General features: G+C 43.7%; 2 protein-coding genes and 1 long non-coding RNA gene across 3 annotated transcripts in view; 1 reads left to right on the plus strand and 2 right to left on the minus strand.

The window, feature by feature from the left end:
- Positions 1-333: 333 nt before the first annotated feature.
- On the minus strand, positions 334-7,318 carry nobox (NOBOX oogenesis homeobox). Its single transcript, XM_008331600.3, has 9 exons — positions 7,144-7,318; positions 5,241-5,968; positions 4,797-4,959; positions 4,599-4,705; positions 4,302-4,444; positions 4,076-4,203; positions 2,723-2,984; positions 1,651-1,964; positions 334-1,338 (listed from the first exon to the last, which is right to left on the minus strand). The coding sequence occupies exons 1-9, from the start codon at positions 7,169-7,171 to the stop codon at positions 881-883; spliced, it is 2,331 nt and encodes a 776-aa protein (XP_008329822.1). The 5' UTR covers positions 7,172-7,318; the 3' UTR covers positions 334-880.
- Positions 7,319-7,492: 174 nt separating this feature from the next.
- LOC112488540 (uncharacterized) lies at positions 7,493-10,073 on the plus strand. The gene is made up of 2 exons (XR_003052715.1): positions 7,493-7,719; positions 9,362-10,073. It is a non-coding gene; the product is annotated as an uncharacterized LOC112488540 (long non-coding RNA).
- Positions 10,074-11,310: 1,237 nt separating this feature from the next.
- sdc3 (syndecan 3) overlaps positions 11,311-21,481 on the minus strand; it is a 40,400-nt gene continuing 30,229 nt past the window's right edge. Inside the window, exons 3-5 of the mRNA XM_008331603.3 lie at positions 17,960-18,804; positions 16,025-16,217; positions 11,311-13,141 (exon numbers count right to left, since the gene is read on the minus strand). Of these exons, the coding sequence (XP_008329825.1) occupies positions 12,975-13,141; positions 16,025-16,217; positions 17,960-18,804 (1,205 nt within the window). The 3' untranslated portion in view covers positions 11,311-12,974. The remainder of the gene's footprint in view (positions 13,142-16,024; positions 16,218-17,959; positions 18,805-21,481) is intronic.

A 21,481-nucleotide genomic window follows, 5' to 3' on the forward strand; every position in this document is an offset into this window, starting at 1 on the left:
CTTTGGTGTAGACTGTCACATTGATCCCAGCGTCACCACCAACGCACAGAGTGACATCTGAGACACCCGACAACACAAAAATACGCCGCAGTCTGCAGGAAAGGCAGTGAGGAACAGTGCCTCCGTGTGGTTAAAACACATAAATACACATAAAATGAGTCATACAGTCGAACCGTTCAGTTTCCATAACAAGGCACTGTAACGGCGGACCGTGGACAAATAAATTTAGATTAGTAAATACGATGATCAATATTGAAGCAGAATACTGTGTTTTGGAAGTAAGTGGTGAGTTCTTAAACAATTAAAAAGATTAGCTTCCAGATCAAGACAGAGTCAAAGGAACTGGTTTATGTTTATATAAATACACACACTTTTTTGTTTGATATCTTAATGTTCTGCTACATTAACTTAGTATAGAGTTTGGTGCCTATCATCTTTTCATCCTATTGTCAGCCTAAGTGAATGTTTTCCCTTTACATATACTGTAATCACCATTCTAATACCTCTGGCATCACACCGACAACCAAATCTACCATTAACACATCTTTTACAAATATTAACCATTTTTTTTGTTTGTTTTTTTAACCAAGGCTCATCCTGGAATGTCTGTCTTTACATTTTAAATCACACTTAAATATGAAACAAAAAAAATAATGCTTTAGGATATCACTTTGTCGATTTGTCGACAGCTCCGTCGTATCACCCATCCACACAACAAACCTACCTGTTAAATTAAATTATAAAACTTTGACATAACACAGAACTCTTCAGGTCACAGACTTGATGTCTCACACAAACCTATATATGTAATAAAACACATTTCTCTCCCTGAAACACTTTGAAAGAAACTAGCTAAATACTTGAAAGAAACACAAACACTTCAAAAATGTGTGGGGGAGAAGTCACAGTGGAAGTGGCTCTGAATCTCTTGGGGGCTTTCATACTCAATCTTGACACAAGGGGGCACTGGAGGACTTTCTGGGGAGGCAGGGCTGACCTGGGAAGGTGACAGCGATGCGCTCTCCCCTCTGAGGTGTGAAGGACGCAGTGTGGACACAGGTGGGAGGATGGTGGTGGTAGAGGTGGAGGTGGAGGTGGTGCTGTTGATGGTGGTCGATGGTTGAGCATGTGCAGAAAGCGGGGAGTGTTCCTGTGAGACAGCGAGATCCCCTTGGGGGTAAAATGGAGGGAAGTGCAGGTAGGTGGAGGAGGGGGGCTGTGGCTCTCTTGAAGCACCCATGCTGGCAGGTAGAGATGAAGGGCACTGAGTTTGCTGGTACACGGCTGACTGGCTGTACAAGTTACCCCAGGGGTGGGACTGGTACGCTGTGATCCCACCTGCAGGGCAACACACCCCCATTCAAACAGACATGACACTTGAGCTTTATTAAAGGTAATTCTGCAGAGGCTCAGCAGCTCCATCCCTCAAATGCATCTGCCTCCTTCATCCACTGCACAAATGGGCTAAAAATGATTAGCCCCCCTAAGAAGAAGTCTTTAAATTATGGTCCAAGTGAATTTATACAAAGGAATAGTGTTTTTCTGCTCAATTATTTAAATAATCTTTACATTGTTTTATTTACATGTTCTTACACTTGAGAATTAAATACTTTAGAATTAAATCCAATACATAAAATCTGTATGACTCACCATGCTGACCGGCAGACTGCAGCAGGATCTGTTCAGCACTTTGAGACTGGAAGTAAGAGTGCCCCCCAGTGGAGTACGTTACCACTCCTGTAGTGTTTCCTCCAGGGCCAAAGGTCAGGTAGGAGTTAGGGTTGGAATCTGGAGGATTTGGGGTGAGGTAGGGAGAGGGAGTGAGATAGGCCAGGCGGGGTAGCGTTGCTTGAGACTGGTTTTGTTGGCTGGACGAGAAGGAGGTGTGAAGTGGGAAAGAGAGACTGCTGCTTTGCTGGCTGGATGTCGGGTAGTCGAGCTTCTCCCCAAAGTCAAACAAAGAACTAGAGACAAACCAGAGGAAGAATGAGTCACAATCATCCTGACTGTTTGAGATGTGAAGCTGCCAACATTTAGGGAGGTTGAGATTTGTGCCTTATTCTTATTTCTAAGACCATATAACATAGCAAAAATACTGTGCCTGGTTGAACCAGTCAATAAGTAGCATATATCTGAGAAACATTTAGTTCATAAGAGTCCAAAAAACAAACTGTTCATTTTGAAAGACAATTCATTTGCACAATAGCCTGAAGAATATGAGCTAAATATATTATCTTAAAAGGTTAACAACAGTGCTGAAGTTCCCCCGACTGTTGCTTGTTGTCAGACAAGTCTTTGTGGATTAATCGCACTGTATAAGCTTTAGCCTTAAGTTACATCGGCATATGATCACAGGATTTTTCTTTTTTTTTTCTAATTATAAAATGGCGCATGGTATATTTTTAAAAAATATTTTAGGTTGCTTAGAATGACAACATGTTTTGTTTTTTATTCTTCTGTTTTTTTTACTGAATTGTATTCCTGGTCTTACACTAAGTAATTACTAACCATGTTTGTCACAGTTATCCTCTGAAGTGATTCAGAAGAGCAGCTGAAACTGACACCCCACTACTACATGCACTGCACGAGCCATCATTATATCAGCATTTCACAGGCTCCATCTCAGCCTCAGTCTGTCCTCCTGTCATCTCTCCAACACTGTCCCTGCACAAATCATCATCTAGTATTCATGTCGCGGTCTGCTGCTGTGAGCCTAGCTGACCTGATGTCCATCTGCAGGGACTGGGTGTCACGATGGGCTGAGGAGGAGCCTTCCTCCAGAGCATCAAGAAACAGGGGTAGCGTTACAGCTGGGGTGTTGAGCAGAGGTGCAGTGGAGTTGGCAGGGTTGTACATCATAGAGAAATTGGGAAGGCTGGCTCTCCGCAGGGGGGGAGGGCTGTGCATGGGACGAGGGTGGTAGTCCGTCAGCTCTGCCTGAGATGAAAGCTGTTGCTGACTTCCTTCCCTCACTCTGGACTGACCTTGGAAATTGAATTCACAGATTAAACACTCAGATTAAAGGGATTCTGCGGTGTGGTTCCTGGGGAATTTAAACAACTTAACATGCAGGTTGACGGTTCACTCAGCACTCCATGTGAACTCAGCTCAAACACAAACTCTTGGGTTTTTGGGGACATCAGAACTTTTTTTCTTCTCTCAAGTTCAATCGTCAGACTCAGTTATACTAATGAAGTTCTCTTTTATATATAAGTAAAAGTGTAGTAGCAGTTTGTACAGGTGAAAACTGCAGTGCCTTTAAGGTAATGTAGGAGTAATATCTGACCTGTTTCATTAATGTTAAACATCACAGCAGTATTTTTTACTGATTGGCCTGTAGGATAAATTAGGTCAAGATGTGCTTAGAACTCCCTCTGCTGGATCACACAGTAACTGCTTTAGACAGCCTGAGACGTCAAAGGGATTAAATTGCATAGAAATCTTTAGCTCTGCATTTAAAGAGTTCATTTAAAAGCCACAACCCAGACAGATTGGTTTTCAATATATTTTTTAAACTGATTCTTCTCTACTTTGTAATGTTAATGTAAGCTCAATAAAATATTGACTGTCTAAACATTTTTGTTGTAGTTTTTTTGAAGACAGTGTTAATTCTAATTCAATCTAAAAACCAAAGAGTCCATTGGAGCAAATGTCTTCACAAAATAAAATACAGACTTGACGGACATGTTCAAAATGAACGAGGTCTTAATTATCAGAAAAAAACAACATAAATGCAGCTGTTTCATGCCCAAACAAAACTAAGAATGTGCTGTCTTCATGACACAGTGTTTTTCTGGCAGGTGGGACTAAATCACACCGCTAAAATGTGAGCTACTTGCATCCTGTTTTCTGGATAGCACTGTGTTTTTGTGCTGGAGCCGTCTGTGTTGGTGTTCCTGCTGCACCAAGTCAGTGGCCTCGTTAAAATTTGTATGTGGGTGTCTTTTTATTTTTGCAGCTAAACACAACCCCAGACTGAGATGCAACAACCAGGGTCTCTATGTATAAATACTTAGGTAAATATAGTCATTTCATGACAAGTCAGCTAAACCCTCATCAACTAAAAGAAGAGTACCAGGGCTGGACAGCAGGTGGCTGTAGGAGGTTGAGGTCTGGTTGGACAGGGTGTTGTAAGAACAGGCTTCCGAGGGAAACTGGGGCAGTTTGTCGGTAAAATGTCCAAGAAAACAGGAAGTTCCGTTGCTGTGAAGGAAAAAAAAGTCACCAATAAGTTGTGGATTAGTATTTCAACAGTCTTCTTAAATAACAGATAACACACAGAACTGAAGGAGATTAGTGACCTGTTAGATGCCAGTGTGGGTGGCATATGATTAAACTGTGGGGGGCTGCTGGTGAACTCAACTTTGCTCTGTTTGTGTTCAGCCTTCATCGTGATAGAGCGCTTTACTTTCCTCCACTTAGCCCTGCGGTTTTGAAACCAGACCTGGCAGAAAAGGATACGATAAACACATCACTTAGATAAAAAAAAAAAACAACTGACCCTGAGAGAAAAGATGGGGAAAAAAGTAAGATAAGTCTGTAGTTACTTAGGGAAAAAATGTCAATCAAATGAAAATGAAAAACAATGTTTGTTTCACCATTATTCTCTGAGGGGTGACACCAACTGACGCAGCAATCACTTTCCTCTTCTCTGCATCAGGGTAGTGGTCCTCCTGGAACAGGGCCTCTAAGTGCTCCAACTGATCTGCATGCACACACATGCACAGGCTGAAAGCTGGTCAAATATTACCATAGTTAAATATGAACACACCTGGACAAACAGGCAGGGTGGTTACCTGTGCTGTAGAGCGTTCGTGTTTTCTTCTTGGGTGCAGGTGGCAGCAGGCAGCCGTCCACCGTCTCCAGCTCTGACAACAGAGGGAAACTCATGGAGTGACGCTGGCCCCTGGCACTATAGCGAATGGAGCGTCGGGTGGAGTAAACCTGGGTTATCTCCATCTGTCGTCAAATGCGTCACATTTAAAACTGTGCTCACCACTGTGGCTGTGATTTCCTCTTCTCATTCTCTTGTGATGGACGTTATGATATTTTGCATAGACTTAAATCAGCAAATAGAATGAAAGTAGAATTTACATTTTGAGTAAAGTAACAAAGTAACACAAAAGCTTTGCTATTTCTAAATTCATATTTTTGTTGTTGTTCCTATATTTTTCACATTTTTTAAAATATTATTATATACAAATGTATTCAGAGATTTTTGCACTTTAAACTAGTCTCACCTCTAGAGACTGAGGCCCCTGCTGGGGCAGACTGTGAGACAGCAGGGGACTGGGAGGTCGTTTTGTCCCCTGAGAAGGAGGAGGTGCAGGCTGGATAGTGACCGGAGTTTGTGAGGAGGAGTAGAGCAGTGGGATGGGAACAGTTGCTCCATACAAGCCTGTTGCTCCACAGCCTAGGTAAATGGGGTCGGACACATCACTGCTGTTCATCAGTCCAAAAAAAGGCTCTGAGAGAGCCGAGCTCACCTTGGAGCTCTGCACTGACACTTCCTGTGCCTCACACCTCTTTTTTCCCTCCAGTTTCTCACCTCCATCTTTCACCCCCCTCTTGTTTCTAATTCGCTCGCTTTGTTTCCTTCCTCGCCTCTTCTTGCTCTTTTTCTGCTCCACTTTTGATTCTCCGCACGGTTGCTCGTCGGACTTCCTTCCCTCATCACCGTCTTTCCTACTGTCCTCCCTCTGCACCTCCTGGTTCTTGTCCACCTCCACCCTACTGAGTGACTTCGTCTTACCTTCACCCTGTGCAGCATCACAGTCCTTCTCAGAAACTCTCTTTTCGTTCCCATCTTGCTCTGTTTCTTCCTTTGCCTTTTTTCCCCTCCTCTCATTAAACACCTGCTCCTCTTCTTCTCTCTTCCTCTTCCTCTTCCTCTTACTTCTCGGCGCTCTCTCTCGTACATTGCTTGTTTCCAGAGGCTCCTGTTCATCACAGAGAAGATTCGGACAGTCTGCAACAGAGTGAAGTGAAGTGAGAGGGTGTTCACTCATGTACACCCTGAACCACTTTCAGTGTAGTATGTGCACTCAAACGTTCTCGATTTACACCGAGCATGAATTTTACAGAGCAGGGAAGCTAATGACTTTCCTTAGCAAACAAAAAAACAAAAGACCTAATCATTAGACCTGCTTTGAGTTAAACATTGTAGTTTATTAACCAAGAGACACCATCGAGTCAGACTGAAGTCTGCTGAGGACAACAAACTATAAACCCTTGGCTGTAAGGAAGTTTATATCTGCAGGCAAATAAGAGAAGCATACAGTACAACGCTTTTGGCAATGCTGCAGTGCATCCACCTTTGGGAATGTTCAGGTGGTAAAGGATATATGAAGAAAGAAACCCTTTTGGAGAGAACATTAAGCTGTCAGCAGCAAAACGGGTCCTGATCGTTATGTTGTCTTCCAAAATGACAAGGATCTGAATCATACTTTAACACTGGTGGAAAAAAAAAATCACAGACAGGAAATCTATAAAATCCACTAAAGATCGGGATTTAGGGCAAAGGATCAACAAGACCAAAGAATTAGGAGATTAAATAATAACAATTGGCTGGATAATTCAGGAGAATTAATAAAGGTTCTAAGAATTCTAAGATTCTAAGATTTTTTTATTAGTTTTGTCCGCAAATCATTCAAAGTTTCTCCTCGAAAATAATGACTTCACTATTACAGTTTGTGCAAAGTTATAGGCTTTCAGACAATTGAATAAAATACGTATTTTTAGTATTATATTATATTATTTAATGTTTATGTCTACGTCGACTGCGGTGAACATCCACTTCCTGCTCGGCCTACAGAGAGTTCATTACAGTCCCAGCTGTGCAGGGCTGTTTCCTCACCTGGCCTTTAATTAACCGCGGCCCACTAGCTGCTGCTGCTAACCCTGCTAACCCTCCTGTCCCCGGCTACAAACAGCAGGTCGCCAATGTTAATAACACAGTTTTTAATTCCTAAATTATGTCTGCATAGCTAGAGGGCAATGAGGAACTGAACGTCACAGTGAAAACAAATGGGCCTTAAATAGACTTTAAGAGTTTTAAAAACTTCTTTAAACGCTACCATAATTTGTGACGCTTGAAAAGAAAATGGCTGAAAAACAAACAAATATCAGCATATGTGTCCTTACCAAAGTCTTCCGCTACTTCTTCATCCATTACCAACGTCTTCAAAACCAATAAACTAACCAATAAACGGGTCCTAACAATCAATTAACCGCTTCGTAACACGAAACGAATTACTCCAGGACCAAAGGATAATGAGGTTGATTGATTGATTATCACTTTTCACCAGCGTGAAGGTTGAACCTGAATCAGCCAATCAGAGAGCAGATGAGGTGCACAAGCTGAACACCACCGGAAAGATGGCTGCCAAACAGTCAGTGACCACTTTATTAGTACACTTTATCTGTTTTACTTCTCCCTACTTTAAATATGAAATTAGCCAATAACATAGCGATACCTACATATAATAAAGTATATGTACATGATAAAGAGGACCTGCAGGAGTTTGAATTAAGCATAAAAACGAGGTTATTTAGCTAATTTGAACTATTTAAACAAGTCTTGAACCGTTTTTAATTAGGTCCCAGGCAGTAAATAGTAAAGGTAATGATGCAGTGTCTATCTGTTAGGATTTTTTCACTCCATCAACTGTAGATAAGAAACAGACGGAGCTTTGCCATTGCTAATGTGAAGCTGCAGAGGTCAGTTGGGTTGTGTTTAAATGTGTGACAAATTAGACAATGTTTCTTCGATTTATATCTATAGTAATATTCATTTCATGGTCTTAATTGTAGGTTCAAGTTCTTCCTCATTAGAACAAGGGAATTTTGTGTACGTAATGACTACGTGTGGATATAAATGGAAAATTTTACAAAAGTTTATATCACACTCATGGATGTGTCAATTGTAGTTGTTCCTGATGCAGCCAGCAGATGGGGTAAGAGCTGGACTCCAATCTGTAAACCCTGATTGAAGGGGCCAAGGTTTTGTTCTCATGTCTTCTCTTCTTTTAACAGAGGAGGTCTCTTCCCCCCTCGTCCTTTGTGTAAAGATATATTACTGACACCGAGGCCCCAGGCTCAGACAGCCTGTTGTCTTCTCTGGGACGGGTATGGCCGTCTTTAGACTCCCTTTTCTCAACCAATGACCTCGGTCTCATCTGGTGCTGCTGTTAGGAACCTAAACCTAACACCAATTTAGGAAAACTCTCCTCTCCTGTGTGCGAACAAATCCCTAAAGACACTTTTATATAATTACTTTATAAATACATACTCATGCAGTGACTTTAGAATCATAACATCTCAGGCTGTTTCTCCCTGGGGGCTTTACTGAGTTCAGCAAGTGTAAATGGGCTGTTAAGCGGCTGCGATCGTACCTCTGCACATGCACTTACACACAGTGGTTTCCTCAGATGTAGCACTGAGGCGTACGGGGGTTGCGTGTAATGTCAGTGGGTTAGAACTGGTATGTAGGCCATGCTAATGCTGGTGTGTGATAACACCAGAGCGAGACTTCATGTCTCCTTGTGAGTTTTTCTGAACGCATGACACTAAAATATATTCCTCATGTCAGCAGTCTGTTTTTACCTACTGCTTTCACCAGTGAACAAAACCTGCAGCTCACGTTTGGGTGGAATTCAGGCCCCGGAGGAGATTTCATCATTAAAAAATTACAAAAATATATATATATTTTTCACAAGCCTCACTCAGCCATCCTAATAGTTTCCATTTTATTAGTACAGGGTATGTGTCTTTTGAGATTTCTTTCTCCACACCGGCAGAGTAGACAAATGGAATTTCATTTGTAATGCTCACAGCACTGGAGAATAAATAATTCAACAGTCGTCTGTCTTTCCAGCAACAAGCTCCTGCTTACTTTGGATATTACTGTATGAATATGAACACGGCAACCTGTTTTCTCTAAGAAAAAAAACCTACTCATATACTGTAATAGGTCAGAGATGTGCTTTCAAGATTTTGTTTACAACTCCAGGAGCCATTTACTCCCATTGACAAACACACCCACATGCTGCATTTACATGCAGCAGTTCTACTTTAGCATATTCTTCATTTCCATTCAAGTGCCTCCACGAGCTACTTGGGGTTTAGTGTTTTCCTTAGGGTTTTGCTGAAGAGACTCATTTCCACTTAAAATAATCCCCACTCTTCCTACGGCATCTACAGCCGACCTGCTCAATTAAATGATATTATAGGAACTAATGTATATATTTTTGGTTTTAATAAACTTTATTAAAACTTGAATAGTTTTGTAATTATCATAATTCTGCCGTTCTTCTGTGTTTTGGAAACTCTCCCTAATCTATACATCACTGTCCTTGTACAGGATCTCAGGATTACAGCCCCGTCACGACCAGCTTTTTGGCCCATCAGTCAATAACACAGGCTGACAAACACAGACGAGGAGTCGTGAGTGATCACACCTTCAATCACCTTCAGGAAATCCCACTATCAATAAAAGCCTGAAGAAACTAGTTCATGACATGTGCTGCGTTTTCACATTGGTTGTACATGAGAAAGTAACATATATACTTGAATATAAATATATTACTTTCCCATGAAAGTCTCACTTTTCTGGATTTGATTTTTAATGGCAGCTCCACGTTCGTTGGATTGTTCCTACCTAGTGGTGTACTGGGTCGAACACATGCAAAGATGGACGAAAACAGACACGGAGTAGCATCCCTGCTAATGAGCATTGCAGCATCTTTGTAAGGTGATCCATCAAAATGACTGTGGTGCTGTAGTTTTTTTTTTGTGGCATTTTCCTTCATAATTTATCATCCATTCTAGATCAATAAATCACTGCAACAACGAAAAATATTCTGGTTGTAATTTTTTTTTAAAGATTAGTTTGACAGATATAAAAAGACCATGGGAGATATTTTATCCAATCAGGTTTTTTTTTTTATTTGGAACAGAGTGGCAGATTAGTGACAGGGCGGTGGCTCGGAGGATCCGCCTCCTTTCGCTCACTCAGCCAATGACAGAAACTCAGCCTTAAAAAATGCAAATGTATAAAAACAGGAATGGGAACAGCAAACAGAGTCGTGTGGCCTTCATAGGCTTCACACTCACACACACACTCACTTCTACAGCCACACATACATACATACATACATACGCTCACACATACACATACCCTCTCACCCCCTCCCTCTTCCTCACATACACACATTATTTGGCTACGCAGGCTTTTATGGGTACAAACACACGTTTACGTTTCAGTCACTTTAGAAAAGACAGTTCATGTGTGAGAGAGTGGCCTGTCGTCTGTCCATCGCTCTGAAGGACACAATCAGTTACAGACAGACAGATGGTGCAGATACATAGTCAGTGTGTGTGAAAGCCACGGCGAGGGTGGAGTCACCCCACATTCAGCAGTAAAGTCAGTCAGTGTACACAAGAGTCTGCTGTGAAATACCAAGGTGAAACAGTCACTCACACACACACGCATACAGGTGACAGGTTTAGATGATGTGTAGACACACACATATTCTCATACTACTGACAGGGTGGACAAAATTCACACTCACAAACACACACTCACAGGAAGAAGAGGTGCGTTACCTGTCTGTGGAAGAGGGTGAGGAGTAAACAGTCCAAACAACTGAGTACTGCTGCACACACACCTCTGGACCACAGTACATTCCAACTTTCTCTCGCTCCTCTTTTCATCCCATACACACTCTCACACTCACACACACACAAACATAGGTATACTTTTGACTCCCATGCATTTTTGTTCTACAGTACTGAGTATAATAGAAGCTACTAGCCCAGTCGCACTGGTGTGGTTATTGTTACAATCTCTTAGATAGAAGCACAGTCCTCCTCATCACAAACCCAATCCGAGGCCCAGTTTCCAGCCGAAAGTTGACACCCAAAAAAAAAAAAAAATACTGATTCAAAGCCAAATGATGTTGAAACATTTATAAAGTTAAAAAAAACCCTTACCATTTGCACATTAGTTTAAACTGGGGGATGAAAGTTGAAAAGTTGTTACCACCAGTCCAGCAGAGGGCCCTCTAAATGCAGCCTCACCTTTGCCCATCAACAAAATAAGGCAGTTGCCAAGTTGCATTTAAATTTTTGCAACTGGTCACAGAAAATTCAGGAAGCTATTTTTGCACGAGCAATTTGAGTTGACAGGCAGGCGACGGGAAGATAGTGCAGTTGTTAATACGTAAAAAAAAAAAAAAATGGAACTAACAGTAAAATCCACCACTTAGAATGGTTCTTCTGATTTTCAACTTCTGATTTTGACTAAAGTAGAGCATTTTGAAGCAACTTTCCGCACGGACATACACTTCCTGATTTAGAAATTCCGCCCCTCCCTCCCCTCTTACGCTTCCTCCGTGGCCCCTTCCACGCCCAAACAGAGGGCCAGTGGTGGAGGGAAAACAAAGTGAGCCATGCAAAGTGGATGTAGATAATGGATGACACGATGCAGGAGATCAGAGGGGGTAGGGGGGCGGGGGAGGTTGTTTTCATCTGGATGAGGTGATACTTGGACTTGTAGTTGTGCTTTTATACAAACAGACCAAACTCTAAACCAACAGGCAACTGAATCATCAACTAAACAGTGACATACTGGAACCACTCAAACTTGCTCGTATCAAAAGTGATGGTAATCACAATGACCATGATGACGATAACGATCGTGATGATGATGGCGTTGATATGTGTATTAGTGATATGATCTACAGTATATTTAAAGTTTAATGTTGTGTGTGGAAATGCACAGAAGGGTTGGACGTGTGTTGGAGTGTGTGCGCGCGTGCGTGCAGGTATCTGTGTGGTTGACGAGAGCACAGCTCATCTAACGTGATGATGAAGATGATGAATAAAAACTCTTCATGATCATGCAGATGGTTAGTGAAGCCGGAAAGGATACGATATTTACATATAAACCTTTTTTTTTTAAATGCTAAGTACACATCCTCCAGATGACGTATAATCATTATAATTATTATTATTATTTTATCACGGTTTGATTATTATTATTGTTCACCATCCAGCCCAAAACATTGATATATTATTGAATATTATTACTATCCATACCTATTCTTTGTACAGCTTAGAGGAGCAGAGTGTTTGGGGAGAAAACCTCAGCGTGACCTGGCCGTGTTTCCACGGCGGCTCCTCCAGGCCGTGGAACACGACAACGGTTGAGCACCGTTTTCTGGTTGGCCGAGCACAGAGAGAGAGGGAGAGGTCAGAGCCACCTTCGAGCACAAGTGTGTGTGTGTGTGTGTGTGTGTAAGCATGTATTCATGTGTGTTTGAATATGTGTCAGAGTGTCTGTGAGCACGAGAGGGATGGAAGGCACAAAAGAGACCTTTCCTCTCACCTTTGACCCTGTGACTGTGCAGCCAACCAGAGCTTGGGTGTGTTATATGGGGGGTGAGGGGCAGAGTCACCCATCACTCTTTATTATTCTTTTGTTTCTTCCCCAGCCCATTCCGCCCCTCTCCTCTCCTCCTTTTATCTGCTCCTTCAGACAGAGGAGGGACGTGGTGTGCTGGAGAACACAGGTTAAGCGCTTGTGTTTAGCTTTTTGTTTTGTTTCTCTTAATTTTTTTTTTTACAAAATAATCATATCATTACATACAGAACAAAAAAAAATCTGTAGAATATTAATAACAACATTTACTTTAAAAACATCTCGTGTGTAGGTGTTATTTTTTCCAGAATATATTTGGATTTTTTTTTTTTTTGTTCTCTTTTTTTTCATTTTCATTGAAAAGAAAGTTCCAAGAGAGAAAGGCGCTCTCGAGTGTTTTGGAGACGAGAGGAGAGAGGGATGACGAGAGGCGAGCAGATGAGAGGGGAGCAACAAAGAAGAGGAGGAGGAGGAGGGGGTCTTAGAGTATCTTTCTCTCTTCTCTCTCTCTCCGTCTTTCTCTCTCACTTGGTGTCTCTGTGGCATATATGTGTTACGCGTAAAACTCCTCCTGCTTGTCTGGTTTCTGGTAGGTGACGGTGGCCTGTTTGGGTTCCTCCAGCGTGTAGCTGCCCTCGTCCTTCTTCTTCATCCGGTACACCAGCAGCATCACCAGGAAGGCGGCGAACAAGGCCCCGACCACACCTCCCACTATCACAGCTGCAGAGAAACAGAAAAGCAGTGTCAATACTTTCAGTTTTATCTGGGACCCACATGGAAAAAGCAGACAGACCAGCGTGGGTCGGACTGTTTCTCACCATATGGTTCCTGCATGCATGACTCTGGATGTTTATCACTCTCTGGAGAACAACCAGAAAATACACAAATATGCGGGGTTTTTTAAAGAGCAGTAAACCTGCAGGAAAGTTACACCTAAAGCAGACTCCGTGTCAGGTTTAGTCAAAACAACAGGAGCAACAAGAATCCAGTCATCTCTAATAGCTTCTCAGAGAGATGGAAAAAAGTGCACCATGGATGTGGCTCAGCATGAGCGCTGCTCATTAGGATGAAACAATTTGACAATTCCACAGCTCACGGTCTGTGTTGGGTGGTTAGCAACCACGAAAACCACTGTTTCAGAAGTGCAACAGGACGAACATTTCAAATGGACTTCTCTCTCAGCTTATCAATTATCTAGGTCGGAGTGTGTGCTTGTGTTGACCCAGCAAACCTAAAACTGAACAGTTGGTGTAAATAGGACAAAACAAAAATTTTGCCTTTGGTTATAAAACAAAAAAGAGCATTTGGAGAAAAAATTGGGAAAAATTCACTTTGCAGTTTACTGCTGCTGTGGAGATCCATGATAAAGGGAGAAGAAATATATAAAAATACACACACATATATAAAATATATAACTATGTGTAAACACATAGATGCATTCACAAACACATATATAAAATATATACAGTAACTATGTGTAAACACATAGATGCATTCAAACATATATATGCATATGCATATATATACATAAGAGTTATGGTAGAAAGTCACAGATGATCAATGATGAATTTTCAAGACGATGATGATGCGACAAACTCTCCTCTGTAGAAATGTGATTTTTTTTTTCTTCGTCACCATCTGTGTGTTTTCTGGTTGTATCTCGATAAAGACAGGTATAAAACAACAAGCCACAACAGGGCGGTATCAGACAGCAGACGGAGACACGTAAACACTGAAATACTACCCTTCTACTCTGTGACAGTCTACGTCTCTGCGAACACGGAGCGTTGAGAACAACCTACAGGAAATCTACTCCAGCGTCGCCATCGCCTCGCTGCTAAGCCAGGACTGATGAGCCTCACTGTGCCAACGTGCGTTCTGTGGCGCCGGTGGCGTTGTGCTAAACTGCAGCCCTGCAGTGTTACACAGCAGATTGGCCCGGTGGGGCCGGTGTTACTGGTGTAACTGGTGTAACCTACGCACAGCTGCGTTCATCCACCTTTCACTGCACACACCGTTAATGAACTCTGGCGTTGTGCAGTGGATTAATGTGTGGTTATCAAATGAGGGAAAAAATCTTTCCCTTGTTAGAGGAATGGGCGCTGATGCCAAAACAGAGAACAAACTGTTATTTTCTAAATGCTCGAGGAGGCTTTTGTTTCCACTGGCTGTGTGGGAGGTGTTTACTTTGTTTATTCCATTAAGCATGGTAATGCACAAGCTGGCGCCTTTGAAACAATATGCGCTGTTATGTACAGACAACTGCAGCGTACACATGCTACACATTAACATGTACGGCTATTATCTGTCTTTTTAATACGGGGGAGACGTCACTTATTTAAATACGTCGTTAATCTCACTGCCGTCATCTGCTGCATCAATAAAGTCATTAAAGAAAAGGTCCAATTCTATAAATGAGGAAGAGAAATAATAACGCTTCCCATCAGCCTCAGCTAATTTGTGAATAGTGCTAATTTATACTCCGTGCCACAATAGGATCAACAGGAAAACTGTGTGTGCTCTACAGTACATCATAATTGCAGCACAGGCGCTGTGTGGAGGCTGCCAGGCTCCACGTGCTAAAATTAGTCCTTAACTGAGTAAACTTCTCTGTGATTGGCCCGTCACACTCCCACATCATCTGCCATATTAGTCCAGTTCTGATTGTAAATGAACAGTTCATTGTTTTAGATGGAAATGTTGTTTCACTGTGTTGACTGTGGAAGTCACACTTGGTTACTGCTGTGGAGAATGTTCCAGATGAATCAGGGTGGAGGGAACGCATTTCCAAGTAAAGTTTAGCCGAGCTGCAAATACAGATGTACTTTTTGTCTTGATCAGGGGAGTTGAAGTCGTATTTTTTATGTGCGTAAATATCGCCTGTGTGTGTGTGTGTCGAAAACGCTGACGATGTCATTTCATGTGGACCACCAGAACCGCTGTATGACTCTGTATGATCCCGACATGTTTGTTGTTTCTACGACACAGACTAATCTAATCTAATCTAAAGTCCACCGCCTCCTGCTCTTTACCGATGACCAGGAAATCGGCGAAAGCCACCGCCAGCATTACACCAATCAGAACAGCTGGAGGAGAGACAGAGAGCCAGTCAGGTCAGACAAGTTTACTGCTCCGGCACATCCTACAAAAGCTCTTTGGGATCAGAAGAGGGGGCACTTGAGAAGAAATTGGCTTTACCCAGAGGGAAGTGATGAGAAAAGGACGTGTGAGGGGGAGGGGGAGGGGGGGGGGGGACGCGGACAACCTGAGAGGAGGACGGCTCCTTCTCAGTGGGTCAAACAGGGCTAAGCAGCAAATGATGAATGCGCACTATGTAAATGTGAAGTAACACCGTTTTATCACTGGAGCTCGTGTGGAAGCTAAGAATGAATAGAGAGGCAACAGGAAAATAAGCTGCCAGTCCACGGGACCATCACAAAGGAAGGTTTATTTAAAGAAAGATAAGAGACAGAAGCAGACAGACACACACGGTGAGACAGACGCAGAGCTCAACGTTGTGGGAAACGAATTCAGACAAAGTGACAAAACAAACAAAGAATAAGAAAAACTCACATTCATCCTGCTAATGGGAGAAATTCTCACCTATCAAGACCTCTTTTCTCTCCAGAATGTTCTTCTGCGGCAGCTGGGCGGCCGAGCTCCCCACGTCCACCGTGTTTCCCACCAAATCCGGATCAGACCCGGGCATCAGACCTCGGCCCAGATCGTTGTGTCGGTCGTCGTGGATCTCAAAGTCTCCACTTGGTCCTGCAGCTCCCACCTCGTTGTTGCCCTCCTGAGGCAAACAAAAAAAAAAACAGAGAGAAACCTCAGACTAACGATTGGAAAAAAACTAACATGAGATGTAATGACATGTTCATGGAACTCTCATGGTGAAACCTGACTTTTCCATGGCGCCCGTGCCCTCGTCCAAACAATAAGCCTCTGTATGTTCTGCCCACTATTCTCCAATGAATATACACATTTTATAAAAGCTGGCAGAGCAACGACTGTGTGGCAGAGTGGGCCAATTAAAAGGAGAAGAGAAGATGTAAATAAATTCCAACCCAGCTCATGACAGACTGTACGCCTGAGTCTTTAGTTCAGCTCAGCTCTTGGTTTCTAACTTAATGAGCCACTTTTTTAAAATTAATTTTTGATTATTTTATTTTGTTGGATTTTTAACTTCACAGTAAATGAGTTGATAGCAGCTTCACACTAAACTCTACAAATCAGAGCTATTCAATCATAAAGTTAATAAGGCCAGACATCCAACTAATACATTCAGACAAAAACCTAAATGTAACACATCGCTTTGAAGCCTGGACTTTGTGGAAAAAAATCATCTGTTGAGATCCGTGCAAAACCAAACTGACAATGTTCACGTCATTTTAGATTTCTTCTATGAGAGGGACATGTTGATCTGATTACAACAACTTCACACTAGTCATGCACCCTAGGTTGCATGTTGCTAGGCTACAGATAGTGGTCCACTCTACTGTAGCAATTTTTGCTAACACACCCATTATTGTTCTCTTCCATAATGAACACAGACTGGGCCTCTCTGAGGCTGTGTTTGGGCCACGTGTGGCCCACGGGTCACATTTTGAACACAGATACCTCAAAATGATTTGAAAATATCCTCCTCCTCATCATCCGAAGCCCCCCCCCCCCGCCTACATCAACACTCTGCTCTGAGGAGCAGTCCAGCTGAGGTCACTGGGTCACACGTGAGCGTCTGCTGCTAATGAACCTTTTAATGCAGCTGGTCAGCTGAGGCGCTGCCATTAGCTGCTCATATGAGCCAAGACGGCAGATTCTGATGAGATTTTACAGCTACCTGATTGCTCTCACCGCGTCGAATGGATCGGTCAGGTAATAATAACAGCGCTAATAAATCCAAACAGCAAACCTCAGCAGAATTTAACCGCCCCGGCGTTTGCTCCTGATTGGTCAGATAACATCTCTAGGAAAAAGGTGTTTGGGTTGGAATTAGTTCAACCACTAGGGTGAGCTCTACATGGAACTGAACCGTGGGCCAAACACACACACTAGCTGCTCTCCAGCAGCCAGTGTCATGCTCTGTCATTGTGTTGTGTAATCACCCTACATTAATCCTATTAAATACACAGTGTTTCCCTGTTTCTCCACTGTTGACTAAGGCTCACAGACAAAACTGTTGAAAGAGACAAAACCATAAAACCATAAAACCAACATCCACCAACGACTTCTTTAAAAAAAAAAAAAAAACTCCCTGTTCTGTTTCTCTTCAGAGTTTTGTTTTGCCAAGTTAAGCTGATTGATTCCAGGCTTAAGTTTCGTAATGAACTGGCAGATATCAGAGTGGTATTGATCTCCTCGTCTCACTCCTAATGAGCAAACTGAGCATTTCCTGTAGGTGAATGTTAAAATACCTGAAAGGGGGGTTTTGTTACATGTGTTTATTTGATTTGAAACCAGAGCCAGAACAGAAGTGTGAACGGAACAAAAACATATGTTTGTTTCAGTCAGAGGGAGGCGCTGTTGGTGGGCTCCTACCTGTGTAGTGGTGGGCTGCTGTGGGCGTGTGGTTCTCTCCGTGGGTGTGGCCTGAGTGGCTCCGGTCATGGGGACTCTGGGTCTAAAGGGAACCCTGGTCTTTACAGTCGTAGAGGTGGTGGGTGGTGGCGCTGTTGTGGTTTCGATTGTAGTCTCTAAAGTGGTCGTAGTGTCTTCTTCTGTGGTGGTTTCCAAGTCAATGTCTGGCTTAACTGAGGTTGGCTCAGGAGAGAGGTACACGTCCTGTTCTTCATATTCTTCTTCCGCCTCCTCAGTGGCACCCAAGTCGTCCCATCCAGCAGGGGGCACTGTAGCTTCTGTGGTACTGGCAGCAGTGTTGGTGGTCAACTCTGGCAGTGCAGTGGTGGGCGCAGCGGTGGTGGTGCGGGCAGCTGCGGCGGCCCTGATCCTCTCTAGCTCCCTCTCTCTTTCGAGTTCGCGCTCTCGCTGCCTCTCCCGCTCTCGCTCCCGTTCTTTCTCACGTTCTCGCTCCCGTTCGCGCTCTCGCTCCCTCTCCCTCTCTCGCTCGCGCTCCCTTTCTCTCTCCAGCTCCCTCACCCGTTCCCGCTCCCTTTCCCTCTCAAACTCTTTAATCCTCTCCCTCTCCAGTTCCTTCTGCCTCTCTCGCTCCTTTTCTTGCTCCTGCTCCCAGAATGCACTGCTTTCGCCATCTGCCTCTGTGGGCAGCGGTGGAATGGTGGCGGGTTCTTCGGGACTCGGGCTGGGCTCGGCCGCAGGTGAGGCGGCGGGGGCGGGACTGGTGGCCTGAGTGGTGGAGAGAACGATGGGCTCCTCCGTAGTGAAGGAGACGGCCACAGATGTCGGCCTCACGCTGATCTCAGGGTCTGATGTTGAGACGAGAGAAGGAAAGAAAAACTAATGTTTAACACACACTTCACAGTGAATCTAAATTTGTCTTTTCACTTCATAAAATTGCTTATTTTGTAGCAGCTGCAGTGATGTTCAAACACATGATCCTTCTGTACCAACACGGCCTGGCAGGAAGTCGCAGATGTGAGGTTTGGAACCACGGAGGTTCTGTTTCAGTGTTTCTGTGTAAACAGCAGAGCCACGGTGCAGCAGTGAGGGCCACAGGTATGAAGACAGTCAAAGCCCCTACCACTAGGATGTGTGTTAATGTAGAGGAATAAAAAGGGACAAAGACGTGGGAGTAAAGACACGAGGTCAAGATTTTCATCAAGACTAACCAGAATAATCCTGTTGGAGGAACAGAGACACGGTTGAAATGTGACGAAGAGAGATAGTGTATGAACCGGACGAAGGATGTCAGAGACGGAGCTGCCAGGCAGCAGGAGAGGAAGTGAAGAGAGATGTGAAGATGGTTGGTGCTGAGGAAGAACTGTGACTTGATGTGGAAACCCATGATTGGATAAATAGAAGGTGAATAGAGAAGCAAACTGTCTGCTGAAGCTCTGTCTTATGGTTGGGGTGAAATCTGCAGTCCATTAAATCATTGATTTGTTAAAGATCGGACATTAGTACTGAGGAAATCACGGTCCAGTCGCTGCCTCCTCCTGTTAGTTCACCACTGCTGTCTCACTCAGCCTGTGCTACAGTACAGTCCTGCTATGGTGTGTGTGTGTGTGTTCACAGGCTGACAGAATCTGGCCTTTGTGAAAGTTTCTGACGCCAATGCCAAAAGTCGATGTGTGGTTCAGTGGGCAGCAACTACAAATGTCCAGCTTTGTTACTGACCAACAGAGGTGGACAGAGTTAGCATTTCAACTTGAACAGTTTTCAAGAGGTGTGAGGTTTTAAAGAGTTGAAGAGGAGGACGACGGAGCATATACTGCATTATAATCCTTTAAGCCTCGGCTAATGCTGATGCTAAAGCATATTCTTCCAGAATGCAGACAGTGAACGCTGCATTCAGTCCACTATATAGAATAAAGGGGATTACCCTGTGTGTGTGTGTGTGTGTGTGTGTACCTGGTACTTTACATCAAGGACTGCACTGATGATACTTAGTGCCTTGTGCAGTACTTTCACAGATTCTCAACAAGTGTTTGGATTGGAAAGAGTCACAGAATCATTTCAATGTCAGATGACATCTGTGTATCTGAGTCTCAGACCTGGGTTAAACTGGTAATCTAAGCTGTGACGAAGGAATTACAGCAGATTTCAAATGGTCAACACACTCATCACACACTCTGAGGGAAACAACTTTTTGTCTCGCGGCGACAAATCGTTCCCATCACGATCAGATGTTTTTAAATGTCAATGCTCCCAATAAACGCCGTTGATTTTGTTTTGCCAATTGTCTGTGATGTAATAACGCAGTAATTTTAATCGACTCCACGCCGCAATCAGTGCCGCAATCAAGTCATTACTCTTTTGACATTTGGTTGTCTGACAACGGAACGAGTGAGTGTGGCTTACAAAGGTGATTTAATTGTACGTCTGGTTGGACAACAGGAAGAAGGATTTAATCAGGGTTTGATTTGTGTTTACTTTGGTGTAGAGCACAGAGCAGAAAATGACCAGGAACTGATGTTGTGGGAGCACGAGGAGGAGAAAACAAGAGGAGAGGGCAGCAGAGGAGAGGAGCGGAAATGATACGTCAGAAATGCAGCAGAATGGATGGGAGAGAAGGAAAGAGGAGAAGGATGAAGGACAGGAGAGGAGGAGAGAGGAAAACAGATGACAGGAGAGAGGAGATGAGAGAAAAATGAAAAATGAGGAAAAGACATGTGCGGGAAGAGAAGAGGAGGATGAAGGAGAGGAGAGGGTGTTGCTGAGTAATTCATTTCCTTTCCTAAAGCCCACAAACGTATTAGCACCTTTCATTTCATCCAGCCTGTGAAGCAAATTGAATTTGCAGACACAAAGGCACGGGGAGCTGACAGAGGTGCTGAGGAGGACATCAGAATATGGCCTGGAACAATGCAGCTACTGTTAAACATCAGACGTCACTAAACGCTGCCCCCACCATCACCCCACCCCCTCCGAAGCTGCACTGCCACAGAATGCACAGCCGTCTGTTGAAAATGAGCCTTTCCTATGGAATCAGATGAGTCTGTGCCACAGTTTGAGACAAAGCAATTTACTGGGTTGCAGTTTTGACCACAGGGGTGCCAGCGCCTCACTCTGCTGCTCTGAATCCCATTTTATTTTCAGCCTGTGCTCTGCTGGCGCAGCGCCTGAACCCAGGGCAGCCCTCAATGAGTCACGCTTAATAAGGAGAGCTGCGCTCGGGCTTCGACGGCCAGATCAGAAAATCAACCTGAATTACACCAACGTGATTCACGTTAAGTCGGTAATTCCCGCACATGCAGGCGGTCGGCTCACTCAGGCACAGGCAGGTGCACGCAGCCCGCTGTGTGGATGCGTGAGATCCACTAATCTGTGTGGCCTGTAATCTGATTACAGTAAATAAGATGGGGCAGAATAAGGCCGGGGGCAGAATAAGGCCGGGGGCAGAATAAGGCCGGGGCAGCATGTGGTGTTCTTCATAAATGTGCACCAGTGGGGGGGGGGGGGAGATGTGTCTATGTGTGGGGG

The sequence above is a fragment of the Cynoglossus semilaevis genome, chromosome 18, assembly GCF_000523025.1.
Source record: "Cynoglossus semilaevis isolate Cse_v1.0 chromosome 18, Cse_v1.0, whole genome shotgun sequence".
Lineage (NCBI taxonomy): Eukaryota > Metazoa > Chordata > Actinopteri > Pleuronectiformes > Cynoglossidae > Cynoglossus > Cynoglossus semilaevis.

Coding starts and splice junctions, on each gene's coding strand:
- nobox (XM_008331600.3), bottom strand. CDS start 7,171: ATGGATGAAGAAGTAGCGGAAGACTTTG. Junction 5,969..7,143: donor AGAAGTAGCGGAAGACTTTG/GTAAGGACACAT, acceptor ACTCTGTTGCAG/ACTGTCCGAATCTTCTCTGT. Junction 4,445..4,598: donor TCACCCCTCAGAGAATAATG/GTGAAACAAACA, acceptor CTTTTCTGCCAG/GTCTGGTTTCAAAACCGCAG.